The 16260-nt window shown below is 46.4% G+C and overlaps 1 protein-coding gene across 1 annotated transcript in view; it reads left to right on the top strand.

Moving 5' to 3' along the window:
- Positions 1-15257, top strand: part of LOC311246587 (uncharacterized protein) — a gene marked incomplete at its 3' end in the record, with an annotated part of 84205 nt that extends 68948 nt beyond the window's left edge. Inside the window, 8 exon segments of the mRNA XM_084336737.1 lie at positions 8638-8687; positions 8772-8846; positions 9135-9204; positions 10553-10606; positions 11397-11429; positions 13513-13729; positions 14321-14432; positions 15051-15257. Of these exon segments, the coding sequence (XP_084192863.1) occupies positions 8638-8687; positions 8772-8846; positions 9135-9204; positions 10553-10606; positions 11397-11429; positions 13513-13729; positions 14321-14432; positions 15051-15257 (818 nt within the window).
- Positions 15258-16260: the final 1003 nt, after the last annotated feature.

Below are 16260 nucleotides of genomic sequence, written 5' to 3' on the forward strand. Positions count from 1 at the left end.
AGAAGTATTTGGGTGGTTCCTGGAACACACCTCCGATCTTAGGATCTGACTTTAAAATGTACCAGTATTTGTTCACAATATCACGCATATCTCTAGAAATACGGCTGAAGGTGGACACCAATGCTACTGAGTTGCTTTTTACTTTGTCTTTATGTGTAAAAAGGGATTGTCTGTTTATCTGTTTAGTTTTATTAAGAGAATTCTCAATAAGGGCCTCACTATATCCTCTAGATCTAAAGTTCTGACAAAGCTCCTTGGCTTGTGTATCAAAAATGTCATCTGTATTACAGATACGTTTATATCTCAAAATCTGACTAAATGGAAGGCTCCTCTTGAGCTCTGGTGGGTGATAACTGCTATAATGGAGAAACGAATTTCGATCAGTCTCTTTTTTGAAAACTTCGGTATGGACAATATTGTCTCTCTTTTTCATCGAGGAATGCTATGGAATGTGAATAATAATTCATAACTTAATAGTCTCTCTCTGAGAGTTGAGAAACAAGTGGAACTCTTCCAGATTCTCTTTAGTGCCTGACCATACAAAAAATAAATCATCAATATACCTCCAATAGGCTTTAATGTGTCCAACATATGGATTATTATTGAAAATACATTCAGACTCAAACTTTTACATAAAACAGTTGGCCATATTAACCGCTACCGGGCTGCCCATAGCTAGGCCTCTTTTCTGTAAATAATATTGATCCTGAAATCAAAAATAATTCTTATTAAGGACTTCCTGAGTCAATGATATTAATGCCTCAGTAGAGGGATGTAGCTCTATTCTCTGATCCAAATAATATCTACATGCACTTAACCCATCAATATGTGGGATGCTAGGATATAAACTAGAAACATCCATAGTACACAAAATATCTGTAGCTTCTATACTGCACTCATACAGCTTACTTAGAAAGTTGGTAGTGTCCTTTAAAAATAACCAGGTTGTGCTGCAGCCAATTCTTTAAGGTGTGAGTCAACACATTTTGAGATAGGTTCTGTAAGTGATCCGATACCAGCCACAATAGGTCGACCTGGTGGGAAAAACCTGGACAAATGTGGAAAAACCTGGAGTGCGTGCCTGGACATTGTTTCCTTATTTTTATGTATGATATTAGAGGTTACAGCACCCAGTGTCAAGTCTAGTGAGGTGAGCGCGTTCTACTACTTTTTTCACTTCCCTCCTCTTAACCATTCATGCTGACGGTCAATCGGTGTCTACTGTTGGGAGTTTTGACGGGGGCTTGTTTACCATTTCATGGGTGGATGGGCTGAGGCCTAGGGCTGGTGTGCTTTTTGTGAATCTATGAATTGTGTGCGGGACTGGTGTTTCTCTGGTCTGCATCTCCTTAACATTGTGTGTATGGGCTAGCCCATTCTGCAGTGTGTTAGTGGAGTTTTCGTTCATTTACCCCTTCATGGGTGCACACCACAGTGGAGGTTGCTGCATTCCTACTATTGAGGCAGTGCTTTCACTAGTAGTAGTTTTTTGTTGCAGCCACCACTGGTGCTCCGTGCTTGTGAAGCAGGTGGCATCAGTCCTTTGCCTCTGACATGGTGGAACGGTGTCCCGCCTGGCCGATGCCATGAGGCGAGTTGGCCCGAGTTGGTGGGCTGTTAAGCCTATACGGCCACGGTATAGAATTAGCAGCGACTAGTAACATTATTCGAATTGCTGTTTTTTCTGTCAAAAATGCTGTCGGTGGCGGGGCCTTAGGGCCAGCCGATGTTGAAACGTTGCGCAAGGTTTTGAGGTTATTAGCTTTGACCTAGCCGCAAGCTATAACCGCAGGGAGGGCTAGGATGCTGTCAACGCTTGTTTACAGACATTTTGGTTGGATCAGTCTCCCCCCGAGGGGGAGAGACGTTTTTTCCCTCCTCAGGGCTCCCCTCTCCGCAGAGAGACTTTGGTCTTTCCACAGGAGCGCGGGCGATATTTGACCTAGGCCCCACACCGCCTCACACCTCGCAGCCAGAGATGAGGGCGCGGCCTCGCCAGCGGCTGTGGCGAGGCCCTCAACCAGCGGCCATGTTTCCCCCGCCTGAGGTACCCTGGACACAAAGAAAACAGTTGATCGCAAGGCCGACAGCCTTGGCGGCCGAGGGATCGGCTACATTAGATGAGCACGCCCTAAAAAACCGCCGCCGTCTAGCTGTGTCTAGCTCGCTCTCCGGTCACTCCCCCCCCCAACACCAGCGGGATAAGGGCTCTGATTTGTTTCCTTTGGCTGCGGGCCGCATGCCTTCAATGAAGCGCAAGCGGCCCCCCTCGCTTCTCATGGGGACAGGGGCTGACACCCAGTTGCTGGCTAGGCCTGGGTCTGTCCGTGAAAATGTGGTGCTGTCAAGCGGCTCCCACGCCACACGTTCTGCGTCTGTGTTTGGTGAGCCTGGTGTTGTGTCTGTCAACAACAAAGGTTGTCAGCGGGGGAGCTCGAGGCCCTTGGGGTCGCAGCGCGAGTTCCCCCAGCCCGCCCTCGCCAGGCCGGGTATCACGTTAGTGCCTCCCATGGCCGGAAGACCGGCGGTGGTCTGGCAGGCGCACGTGATTTGGGTGGTAGTAATATCACTGCAGGGCTACGGTGTGTAGGAACCCACCCTATCGGGCAGTGTGGGGACCTCAAGTCTTGCATGTCCAGCTGTAGAACAGTTCCTCAGCAATCCATGCCGGAGAGGTTTCTGTCGGGGTCCCCCCTTGGGTGCGATTGCCTCGTTGGTAGTGTCGGGGTGCGGTATCCCAGCTCCACGAGATGCCCTGCTCGCACGGTTGGCGAGTCCAGGGTTGGCAACGCACAGCGGGTGGGACCGGGTCGCCTATCTACGGTTTCTGGCGGACCAGCGCCAAGTGGCGGCGGGTGCGCTTGGGATTATCATCACATATGGCTACAGCAGTGCCATATGTCGAGGTGGATGGAGAGAACGCTGAGGCGAGTACTTGTATTTACACAACCCCACCCGTTTTCAGGTTTGATACAGACCCTATTGTCGGGATCAACAGCAGTGACAGCTCTGGCCGACGAGATCCAATCTCTGTGGGCGAAGCAAGCCATCGTCGTGATCCCAAAGGAGGACGCGATGCGTGGTGTTTCCTCCCGGTATTCTCTGGTGCCCGAGAAATCAGCCCATACTGGACCTGTCCCATGGAAGGTTCAGAATTTTGACCATCTCCCACCTGTTAGACGCTGTCAGGTGGGGGCCTGGTTCTCCTCCATAGACCTGTAGGATGCGTATTCGCATCCCGATCTTCCATCCTAGGGCTTACCTACGCTTCCTTTGCAGGGCTTAGCGTACGAGTACCAGAGGCTGCCGTTCGGCTATTCTGTGGCTCCCCGCATCTTCACCAAGTGCGTGTAGACCACACTGGGGCCTCTGCGTCGTCGGGGGTTACAAAGTGTATTCTGCCCTGGACAGCCTGCCTGACGAGTGGGGATTACGTCCAGACATAGTCGGGCAGGTCTGAGACCGATTCCGTGGCCGTCTGGGATTCTGTACCATTTCCCCCCGTTACACCTGATAGCTCAGCTGTTGGGGCGGGTACGCCGGGAGAGCAGGACTTGGTCCTGGTCGTGCCGGGCCGGGGCTCAGCTGTGTGGTCCCTGGCCCTGATTCAGCTCTGTGTGGCCCCGCCGTGGCCTGTTCCGTGGTCACCGCGGGCCCTCTCTCAGGCACGCGGAACTCTGTTCTGCCTTCCTGTTCTGGGGCAGCCTCTAGGCTTGGCTGCTGACAGTGTGAATCTGGTGGGGATGCGTCTTGACTATTCTGTGGTTAACGCTATCCGGTACGCGCGCGCTCTGCGCGCCATGGCTTACGCTGGGGAGTGGCGTATGGTCGAGTGTGGGGGCGGAACGTTGTTCAGCCCCCCTCTCGTGAGACGTTCCTGCTTGGCGCTCTGCACCTCAAGCCGGTGGAACGTTCTCTGTCTCCGAGTGGGACCTCCAACTGGTCCTCGGCTGGTTGTCTGAGGCCCCGTTTGAGCCTCTTGAGCAGGCGTTGTTGGAGCAGCTGTTTTTCAAGACTGCGTTCCTACTGGCCATCACCTCCGCTAAGTGTGTGGGTGATCTGTGTGCTCTCTTGGTGCGGCCTGAGTGCCTGTCTATTCGTGCCAATAGCGGTGCGACTCTGAGGCCTAATCCAGTCTTCGTGCCAAAGAATATCCGGAGCTCTTTTCGCTCCAGGGATATTGTGATTCAGGCGTTTCATCCGCCTCCTCACGCTAGTGGGTTAGAGGCGAGCCTTCAGCTGTCGTGTCCTGTCTGTGCTTTGGGGGTTTACCTCAGTCAGACTCTGGATCTCAGGGCTACCGATCAACTGTTGTTTGTTACGGTGGCCCTCGCGCTGGTAAGGCACTGTCCAAGCAGCGCCTGTCACATTGGTTGTGTGAGGGCATTGCCCTTTGCTACACCTTGGCTGGACAGGCCCCCCCTGGGGGTGTCAAGGCGCACTCCACTCGTGGAGTGGCGGCCTCTGCCGCCTTGTTAGGGGGGGCCTCGGTGGAGGACATCTGTGCTGCGGCCTCCTGGTCCTCCCCGGGTCCCTTCGTTAAGTTTTACCTCATGGACATGACTGGGAGTTCTGTCTCCCAGGCGGTTCTGAGGTCTGAGACCTCCCCTGCGTCCCGCCTCTCGGTGGGTTAGCAGGGGTGTGTGGGTGTGTGCCACGGGGTGATGTGTCACACGTGGTCCCGCCTGTACTGTGCGTTTTTAGGGGTCTCTGGTTCCCTCTTTTTCCCACTTTGGTGGAGTTGACTGCCGCACCCCCTTCACTAGGATGAGCGGGTGGACGGGACTCCCTTCCACCCTGGTAGTAGGGCTTGCGGGTCCTCAGGGGGTACACTTGTCGGGCCACGCGTCTGCTCTGCCCCATATCTCATTATGGCGAAGAGCGAGACGCGATTGCCAGTAATGCTATATAACGAAAGGTTATCCTATAACCTAGTTATATGAATACTGGCTGAGTGTCTCGCTCTTAGCGCCCTGAGGTCCCTTGGTTGGGTTTTCAGAGGAAGGGGGAGTGTGACCATGTCCGGCGTCTTATAGGAGGACACCGGGGCGTGGCCTGGTCAGGTGCATGGGTGCATTTGTTTTGTTCATGAGCACAGTAGGTGCTGGAGATAAGAGATATCTCATTATGGCGAAGAGCGAGACGCTCAGCCAGTATTCATATAACTAGGTTATAGGATAAGCTTTCGTTCTGTCATTTCAGCTCTTAAACGTAACACACTCTTTTGTAACTGTTAATTAATTAATTTACTGTCTGTCACCTATCCATGTTTTTGCTTACAAATCACCTATCCATATTTTAGCTTTTACATCAAATTATTTGTGCTGGAATTATGTATCTAATTATTACTTTGTACATGAAATTAAGAAATCAATCATGAATCAATGAATTATGCATCATGAGTATTTATGCAACAGAGAGACTAAGGCTCAGCTTCTTCCCCCAGGCCATCAGAACATTGAACACTGAACCCTCCACAATCAAGTACACATGAGCACACACATACACACACAACACACATTCTGCATTCGCTCACACACAAACGGCCACTTTAAACACAATGGAAAGGACACAGGAACGAGGAAAATAAAGGTCATGAAGTAGATTCTTTGAGAGTGGGCGCTGGTTTCAAGAAGAATTCAGACTGGAGATGGTTTTCAGAGGCAATGGCTCAGTTGGTGAAGAAAGTGATTTAATGCAGCATACAAGCATGGTTTCCACAGAACAGTAACAAGATGTCCATCCATGACCCAGCCTCGGCTAGACTGAGTTCCCTACTGTTCTCAACAAGTTGTTTAAATCCTATCTCCAATACACAAGTGGGTCGAATGTTCGGTTATGACCTCATACGGTGACATCACGAAGGTTCCATGACCTTCTATCATGACGTCATACGGTGGTTCCAGAATGTTTTACGTTCTAGCATGTGCTACTATGACCTCACCCCACACATTCCGGACTGTTTTATGTTCCAGCAAGATCTATTATGACATCACCACAAACGTTCTAGAAGGTTCTAGGTTCCAGAATGCTCTATTATGACAAATACGATGGTTCAATGACTTTATCTAAATCCAATCAATATTAAACATTCATATAATACAATAACCGAAATATATATAGCTTTGGCTCTTACAACCACCATAAAGACTGTACAAGAAATTCCTTCTGTAATGTACTGATTTCTTTTGATTTCTCTGTTTGATTGTTTTGTTTTGTTTGGCGTTGGCAATGTAAACGTATGTTTCCCATGTCAATAAAGCCCATTTGAATTGAATTGAATTGAATTGAGAGAGAGAGAGAGAGAGAGAGAGAGAGAGAGAGAGAGAGAGAGAGAGAGAGAGAGAGAGAGAGAGAGAGAGAGAGAGAGAGATCATCGATCTCCTCTCTCTACCTCTCTCTCCAACGCAGTGAGCTCTCCGTAGTATGATCATGATCATTATGATCGACTGGAATAAATAAAATAAATAGGTTTACAAATTACAAATTTACCAGTGGGTGTCTGGCCTAGGGCACCAAAATGGCCAGAAACGGCCCTGTATACAAATACAGATGCAAAAATGATAAAAGATTGGTGCCAATGCAGAGGCAAGAGACCTAAACGGGCCTATGAGAGACCTCCACTTGATTCAGGAAATACATTAACGTAACAATTTTACCATTTTTACTTTATAAGTGTTACCTGTTAGTCTGTGTTTATTCCCTACATAAACCACTGAGGTGTAACCGCTGACATCACAGGTGTCACACCTGACAGGTGTTTCTGTGATTGTGTGTTCAAAAAGCCAACTGTTGGTGTGTTGTCTGTGGGTGAGAGATAGAGGGCTGCTGTCAGTGTGACTGCCCCCGCCCACTCTGCATGCTGATTGGTGAGTCTACTGCCTCTCCAGAGCAGGTAGTGAGTGGCTCGTCAGCCCAATTGGACTCACCTGGGCAGTGAGAGCTGCCTGTATGTATATATCCCTCGTTAACCGTCTCTCTCTCTGCTTCTTCATCTCCATGAACAGGTTATCCACCACCCTTTTGAACTATAATATTCCTACTTGCGCCACACCACACTTTTTTCACTCATATTGCATTCATCACTGATTCTTCTTATACATATTCATTGTTTATATACATTATTGTTTGTTATATAGGTTTAAATAAAGTACATTGTGAAATAGCTTTTCACGCGTCGACAATTGACCCGTTTGTGACAAATTGGGGCCTTGTTTAGTTGGTGGACCTTTTGTTGAGATTGACTTTGTTGTTTTTTTTTGTTATTTGGCCTTGTTTTGTTGTTTTGTTAGATTCTTGCTGGCATTTGGTTGGAGTTCCTGTTGGGACTGTTTTGCTTGGCTCTGTCTGGTTCTGGAAGGGTTAATTGGTTAACTAGTGTCTGTGACATGCTAGTGTTTGTAGCCTGATTGTTAGCATCTGTTTGGAGGTAAAACACTTAAAAAGGAATGTCTAGTAAAAGTGAATAAACTTACCATATTATGTATGGAATACAAACATGTCTGTTCCACTCTTACAGTTTGTTTTTGCTGCAACTTAATTCCCATCAACTGAAGAGGGCCAACTATCTGAACGGGTTTGAAATGTGTTTATATTTTAAGTCTATTCCAATACCTAATATTAATAGTAAAGCCATCATCAAAGGGTATTTATTTAGTTAAAATATGTTTGTTAAATGGCTCTACATTCTGATGGCCATCACTGATTGTTTGTTCAGTAGCATGGGTCTCCCAGTCCCTCCCTCCAGTAACCAGACTTTTTTTTTGGAATATCCCTTCCTGTATCCCTTCCTGTATTCTATCAGGAGAGGATCCTAGATATTTTTTACTTATAAGAATCTTGCAAAGACAAATTTGCTAACTGCATTGACAAGATTATTTTACTTGTTTATTTTTATTTCAAATTTGACCATTTTGCAGTGTAGAGTTCTCTCCTGACTATAGGTGAAGTGGGAATGGGATGGGATACCATAACATTTATTTTATTCTTACTGCCGAACAGGTGGGACTGGGAGAGCCATCTTACTTACCAACATCTGGGTTGAACATGATTTGTGGAGCTCCCTCTGGTGTCGTGGTATTCAATGACATTTGGGACATGGGTATCTTAGTAGTGTGTCTTGTAGACGAGGCCCATTGCAAGCTGCTGTACTGTCGTCTACTCTAAGCCATCCTAGGATGTCGAAATGGGCAGGGGTGAGGTGGGTTTTAGGATTAAGGTCAAGCAGTAGTCTGACCAGTTTGTTTTGTGATGTTTGTAGTCTTGTTTTGTGAGGTGCTTTGGAACCATGAGGTGCAAGCATAGTCATACCCTTGAATGAGTGCTCCTGGTATTCTTGCTTACCAGAGAGGAGATCCGGTGGTTTGTGTTTAATCACACACTCTTGTGGGTTGGGTGACAACAGTGCAGATCACAACCTGCTGAAGGACTTGAAGAAAATAATTTTTTTCCTACATCTTCAACCCCAGCTAAACACCCATCCAGTGTATCATAAAAGCCACTCTGTTCTGGTGGTCTGTAGATTGTGCTGACTACAGTCTTAGCTCTTTCAAACACAACTTCAACCTATACTGTTTCAATTGCATTATGATTCAGGTCAGTACGGTTAATGAATTTGGTCTTTGTATGTACATGCAGACATCACCTCCATACTTGACTACTCCTTCAAGATGAGCAACGTTAAGGAGGTGAGCTAATTTTTATATACGCTATAGAAAAATTAAATAGCCGTGTACGTGTGGATAAGGCTAAGTTTGTTTTTCTCTTTCCAGAACGTCTCCCGGTTACCGGTGATGTCTGGCAAAAGGACCCTGGTGGCCACCAACACTGACCCCCAATCAGCTAATGTTAGTTGGGAGTGGGACTCTAATCTATAGACATACAAACACCTGCATGCAGACTTTTTATATCTGTTAAAGTCGTCATGCATGGATTCCACCATAATGTATCTAGTACCAGTTATGTTATTACTATATCTTTTTTTATCCAAACCTTTATTTAAACTATAAAGGCAACTGAGGTTTCCATCTACGGTCAAGTAGAGTGTACTACAGAAATAAGCACATCAAATCACATGGCATATAAAATCTATTGCTGCTGTATTGTTCAAAACTGTTATAATTTTGTTTCTGCAGAAGATGATGCGCAAGGAGCCTAATGAAGCAGCCAGTGTCGCCCCTGTGGCGTCTAACAAGCCGCGTATTTGTAAGTCAACCTAATTTTCTCAAACTATTGAGTTCCTTCGTCTTTCCCTTATTTCTCTTCTGCTTGTTTTGATGCTGTGAAGCCAGATAATTTAGATTTTGGACATCACATTCTACTGTGAGTTAGAGTTGGTTCCAACCTTGTTACTGTAGTAACTTCCTAGCTTTAACTCCTACTCTGCGTTGTGATTTAAACCTTACAAAGCTTCTTAGAAGAACTACTCTTTCCAAATGCAGATAACCAATGTTTAATCTGGTTTCTGCTTACCCTGAGAGCACACGGCGCGGCCGTTGAAATGAAGCGAAGTCGGAGCAGTTTGAAAAAGGATCAGTTTTTAATGAAAAAAGGATTTCAATCAGATTACAAATCAAATATTTGAAAGAATGGTGCAATGAATTCTACCGGGAGCAGTCGCTATGCCGAAGGTCAGTAGAATTCAGTCTAACCGTTCAATATCTAAAAAGCTTGTAGCTGCTCGTTGTTCGTTCTTCAAAGATGTTTTTGCTGCGTCCGTCTCTCTGCTGAAGGGTCCTCAATATCTAGTGGATAAAAAGGGTGTGTTTGTTGCTTCCTGGGTCTGTGGGTTGTTTTTTGTCCCTCTCCTGGCGAGGAGTTTTGGCTATATCCAATTTAGGCTCCGCCTCTAATTTTACGGCAAGCGGGCGTTTCCAAAACTCGCCTCGAGCGTTTCTATTGGAGAACACTTATTCTCAGCTCTCATTGGCTAACTCACTACCGTGACGTTTTGAACTAATTTAGGTCACGGAGTGGCTTCAAATGGTCTTTTCTTTGATCAACTGCTGCTTTGTTTTAGCAGAGACAATCTGGCGTCTCTCAAGGCAGTTTCTTTGTATTCAATCTGTTTGGACCATTTGCCTAGGGCCCTGGGTTGTAAAATCACCCATGTTTATTGACTTTCCCAGGAAGATCAAACGAGACTATCTCTCACTCAATCAGCATCTGCCTGCTTCAACACCCCTTTTAGGAAGTCTTGAGCCAAGCAGCTGCGTTATCAAATCAGCGATGTGTCTCGTTTCTTTTGTTTATAGAGGAGCAAGGGAAAATAGTGAATGTATTTTACCTGTTGGTGTTTTTGCCATTCTGCTTTGTTGTACATATACACAGTTTGCTTTCTGACGGAAATCTACCACATTACCTTAAAAACTACGGTCATGTAGAGAATTTCCCCAGTGCACTGACCCAAGACCAGCATTCTGTGTGCTTTGTCGACGTAGACCCAGGTTGTTGTGCACCAAGAACCACTCGGCGTGTCTTGATTTCCTGTCTTGCAGTACAACGTGTGAACAGAAATGTGAACTCCTCTGTCTCCTCCCCTTGTCTCGTGTAGCCAAGCCGGTCCGGCCTCCACGCGCTGCTACCGTCGTTGCCGGTCCTTCCAGGGGTGAGATGACATCAGACTCTTGTGTAATGTTTTGAATGTGTGGCGGGTTGGGTTCCACATCTGTCCCTGGTTTTGTTCATGTAGATTATAGTGAGCGGGCCCGATCACAATTATTACACGAATCAATGATTTCTCCCACCCCTACTGAAACGTGTGACCCAGATGTCCTGGTCACAGAAGGATAAATATTATGCGTGTCTACTTTGCTTATAACTAGGGCTGCAACTAAACGATTATTTTGGTAGTCTACTATCCGTCGATTATTTCTGTCACACCCTCCATCTCTGCTTCCTGTGGGCGCGGCTCCTTTTCCGGGCTCTTAGCAGACTTCTTGGCTTAACATAACAGACCGACTAAGTTTGGAGGAACTAATGGGATAACTGGGGTTGCAACAAAAGTGCAACTAAGGCTAAAAACACAATGAAATAATTTAATAACAATAAATAATATCCTTCTTAGCAGACTTCTTGGCTTAACATCCCAGGGAACTAATGGGATAACTGGGGATGATGTTTGCTCCTGACAAAGAGTCTCAAAGTCTGGGGTGATGGTAGACAAAGCAACTCTGAGGCTCAATGTCTAATCTGTTCCTCTGCTTTGTCTTCAGCTTGACCAGAGCTGAGAAGCCACTTTCACAAAGATAGGTAGTGCAAAAAAAAAATTTAAATCTGCGTCTACGAGTTTATGATAGTCGTCGACTAATCGTTGCAGCCCTACTTATAACACAAGTGAGCTGGACGCTCTTTCCATCAGACTTGATGGTAACTCTGTAGGACTGTCTTTGCTCCAGGGGTCCAGAAGCCACCGCAAGCTTCAAAGGCGGGTGAGAAAATCAACCACGCTTGCACTCGGTTCACAACTTTGCCTTTATCAAATTATGATGCACACTGATTTTGGTGACATTATCACTGGAAAACGTAATAAAATCATGGTGTGATTTTATGCGAGGCTCTTTCTGTGCCAAATGCCAACAAAGGGCTCTTAACGGCCGCCCCCAAAAGTGGCAATATTTTTTTTACTTTTAACTTGAGGACTGCATACTTTTTTTGCAAACAAATACTATACTTTATACTTGCATGAGCCTGGTCTCTTTTGAAAGATGACTTTCTGATACAATAAAGAACAAAGTAACATAGGTCTGAACTTGAGTTGTAGAAACTTGTTACTCATGTCTTTCTGTACTATTTCCGAAAAAACACACTGGGTCCATAGCCCGAAGTCTTGTGTAAATGTCCAAATTTATTAAAAGTCTGTTCAGAAATGAGTGATTAGGAGCAATTTTGGCTATAAAAAAAACTAGGCTGCAGAAAACGTTTTCCTCATTGACTCCAATGCATTCTGTGAATTTCTCTTGTTTGCGCTCATGACTTTTCACCTAGATCCCTGATTCCAGACTAATTGGTGACAACTAGGGATGGGCATTTTATTTTAAAAAAATCCAGTTGATCGCATGATGTACTAGAGTAGTGATACATTAATCTTGTCTTCTCTCCTCCTACAGCAAGTTGTTGACACGCACACACCCGCTGCTCGCAGTGCCCTCATTGCCCCTCCCCCTCACAGACCCATCTGTCAACATTCGCTCTGAAGATAGCAAGCATGCAGCTCCCCTTTTAGCATCACTGAAGCATTAAACAAAATGGCCCAGTAAACCATTCACTTTAGTTTAATACACAGCATTATTGTCTAATGTTATCTAGCTGGCTAGCTACTGATCATAACATCATTGGCGTTTCGTTTTTGCAGCTGTTGGCTAACGTTGGCTACCTAGCAACTGTAGCTAAGCTAGCTAATACGGGCTGTGCTGGCTGGCTACCTTAATTCGGAATGGAGTGGAGCTAACTAACTGTACAAATCGATGTGATTGTTGGCTGAGACTGTATTTTGTACGGCTGGCTGTTGTGGATTCGGGTAACTAGCTGGCTGGCAGTTCATAGTGCAGTAGCTGGCTGGCTGTTGTTGCCTGAAAGATCGCATTTTCTCATAGCCGTGAGTAATCTGTCAATCGATTACTCACGCCCATCCCTAGTTACAACCCTGTCCAATCATTTTCAAGATCACCAAATGATTGACTGAGGTAGAGGCTCGGGAGTCGGGAGTGGTATTTGAAAAAATAGTCTGCCGTGTACTTCGGCGCAGTTTAGACATTATGCATTCCTGAGTGACCTTATTTACTGGCTGTCAAAACGATCACTATCAACAAGTCACAGCACAGGTTACAAAGTGGGTCAAGTTTGATTTGTACCGTGCAGGCTGCAGCGCCGCCGCGCTCCGAATGGTAATTGCAAGAATAGCATGCATGTTGCCATATTACGTGTGAATTAGTGCGCAAATCATTAATCATGCATCCAAAATAGCATACGTTTATTATTATACACGGTGATGATACAGAAAATTACAGAAAAATTTGAAATGCATGGCAAAAGTAGCATTATTTTCAGTAATTTAGAGACCCCCAGGGGAGCTTAAGAGACCCCCAGGGGAGCTGATGTCTGATCTAGGGGAGCTATAGCGGACCGAGCTCCCCCCGTGGATCGCACCCTGCTTCGGCGCATGCCTCATATCGGCATGTAACTCAAGAACCGCTGAACAGATTTTGGCAATCGACGGGCAACAAATGGGGATTTAATTAGATCTATATATTGTATTAAAAATATGCACACCCGAGCCGCTAGAGGTGGGCAAAGTGCCATGTCGTGCCAGTGGGCAAATGGTCCTCAAGAGGGGCCAGGCCGTGGCATGTTAAGAGGTTACTCTGTAGAAGACATTTGTAGGCTGGATCATCTCTACAGCACAGAACTTGCACGTGTACCATTTGGCGATTGCACTAGGGCCATGTTGTGGTTTAGATGAGATTCAGATTAATTGTTCAACCCTAATTGATGGATGGTGTAATTTATCTTCAGCCACAGGTGTTGGTGGCGCGGCCGGGGGGGCCACCCACAGGCCTGCCTGGGACCTGAAGGGCAAGATCACAGACATGGAAGTGAAGATCCAGACCTACCAGGGGCAAATGGGCTCTCTCACAGAGGCCAACGAGAAGCTGAAGGCTTCTGTGGCCCAGAAACTGCAGATGCTCGGCAAAACGGAGCTAGATCTTGAACTACTCCAGACCCAACTTGGGTAAACATCTGCATTTTGTAGTTTATTTTCACATTAGATTCAAATGTATGATCATTATACAGCAATACAACAAAAGTTTGGCATCCAACCAGAGTGCAAATGTAACCGTAAAGTGCAATAGTTTAAAATCACCTGTACATTCTATATTACTGAGTATAAAATATATAAATTGGTGCTAATCTGTATTTACAGAGTTGTAGTATTAAAATGTATAAATAAAGACACTATGGTAGTAAGTCATATTAACCAGCAGCGTAACTAGTAAATAGATTAGGGATGGGTGTGAATAATCGATTACTTAATAGGCTCAGTTTCAACTGAACTTAAGTGGTTTTTTTTGAGGGTGCTCCATTGTTTAAATATTTTTTTTAATTTAGATTTGGTTACCACCAAGTACCCGTTTGTGTGAAACGGAAAACTCTCTGAAATCCTGCGAGGTGTGAATAGTTGCAGGGAGCGATGGAGCATGGATGGTACACCTGTTGGGAGTGAAACGTTTGCTAGCTTGGCATTATCCAAATGATAACAGCGGTTGGTGTTTGTGCGAATAATCTGTTAACAGCAGCTGGTGTGGTCCTTGTCCTCTTTCAGTCACAAAGAGGAGGAGCTACAATCTCTGTTGGGGGTGAGGGAGCAGCTGCAGCAGGTGACGGCCCTTCAGACCCTAATGGACAGGCTGAAGACAGAGCTCCACCACATCCAGGTACATACTTGTCCTTATCTGTCCTATTCCATGTGACTATTCATGTTTTCCCTGTTCACATGAATGTCTGTGCTGAAACGTGTTATTTATAAACTACTGCTCCTATTCAAATTGAGCCGATGACTTGCTTGCAGCACAACATAGGATGCATTGTGTTGCAGGGTGTCTGGCTGTCTGCGGTGTGTATTCAAGTATTGCGTTTATAATTCTCAATTTAAGGCCTTTAAAGGTATTAGTATGGTTGTGAATTGGTATTACATTTAACTCTCTGTGGTATTAAAAAGGTATTAAAATTCTTACATTTAACTTGTTGAAATCCGCAAATACCCTGTTCTGTTCTGTCCTTTTCAGTCTGGACTGTTGTACCCATAATAATAATGATGGTAATAAAAAAAAGTCAAGTCTGGCTTTATTGTTTACGAACATCCTAGGAAACATAGTGATTTTATTGGTTTAGAAAGCATGAAGACGCCGTCGGAAACGTGTTTTTTAACCGGCTGTTTAAATCTCCCAAAACATCAGTCAAGCAAATGATCCAATTACAATATTTTATACAGAGTTAAGAAATTGTAAAACAAATCTTTAAGGGACCCCCCCCCCCCCCATCTCTCCCTCCAGACCCAGATGTCTGTTCAGAGCTCGACCTTGTCGGACTGCCAGGCCACTCTGGCCGACACGAAGGCGGCGGTCTGTTCCAAGGAGTACCCGTTGGCCCAGCAGAGGGACACGATCGCCCGGCAGAGGGACGAGCTCCACAACAGTGAGACGGCACGCCGCCTCCTCCACAACACCGTCCAGGAGCTCGAGGCAGGTTCACAAGACTAACGCTGTACAAAATGAGTTAGAGGGGTAGTGCAAATCTTTTGGTAATTAATGGATCAAATATGGTGTTAAAGCAGTGGTTCTCAACTGGTGGGTCGCGGGGCCATTTTGAGTGGGGTCGTGGATGTGTCGTTAAAAAATGTACTGGTAGTCCAGTAGTCCCCCCCCCCCCCCCCTCTGGTGGTCTAGTGTTTCCCCCCCTCTGGTAGTCCAGTAGTTTCCCCCCCTCTGGTGGTCTAGTGTTTCCCCCTCTCTGGTAGTCCAGTAGTTTCCCCCCCTCTGGTAGTCTAGTGTTTCCCCCTCTCTGGTAGTCCAGTAGTTTCCCCCCCTCTGGTAGTCTAGTGTTTCCCCCTCTCTGGTAGTCCAGTAGTTTCCCCCCCTCTGGTAGTCTAGTGTTTCCCCCTCTCTGGTAGTCCAGTAGTCCTCCCCCCCCCCCTCTGGTGGTCTAGTGTTTCCCCCTCTCTGGTAGTCCAGTAGTTTCCCCCCCTCTGGTAGTCCAGTAGTTTCCCCCCCTCTGGTAGTCCAGTAGTTTCCCCCCCTCTGGTAGTCCAGTAGTTTCCCCCCCTCTGGTGGTCTAGTGTTTCCCCCTCTCTGGTAGTCCAGTAGTTTCCCCCCCTCTGGTGGTCTAGTGTTTCCCCCCCTCTGGTAGTCCAGTAGTTTCCCCCCCTCTGGTAGTCTAGTGTTTCCCCCTCTCTGGTAGTCCAGTAGTTTCCCCCCCTCTGGTGGTCTAGTGTTTCCCCCCCTCTGGTAGTCCAGTAGTTTCCCCCCCTCTGGTGGTCTAGTGTTTCCCCCTCTCTGGTAGTCCAGTAGTTTCCCCCCCTCTGGTGGTCTAGTGTTTCCCCCTCTCTGGTAGTCCAGTAGTTTCCCCCCCTCTGGTGGTCTAGTGTTTCCCCCTCTCTGGTAGTCCAGTAGTTTCCCCCTCTCTGGTGGTCTAGTGTTTCCCCCTCTCTGGTAGTCCAGTAGTTTCCCCCCCTCTGGTGGTCTAGTGTTTCCCCCTCTCTGGTAG

This window comes from Notolepis coatsorum (genome assembly GCF_963971535.1).
Source record: "Notolepis coatsorum genome assembly, chromosome: 19".
In the NCBI taxonomy this organism is placed as follows: Eukaryota; Metazoa; Chordata; class Actinopteri; order Aulopiformes; family Paralepididae; genus Notolepis; species Notolepis coatsorum.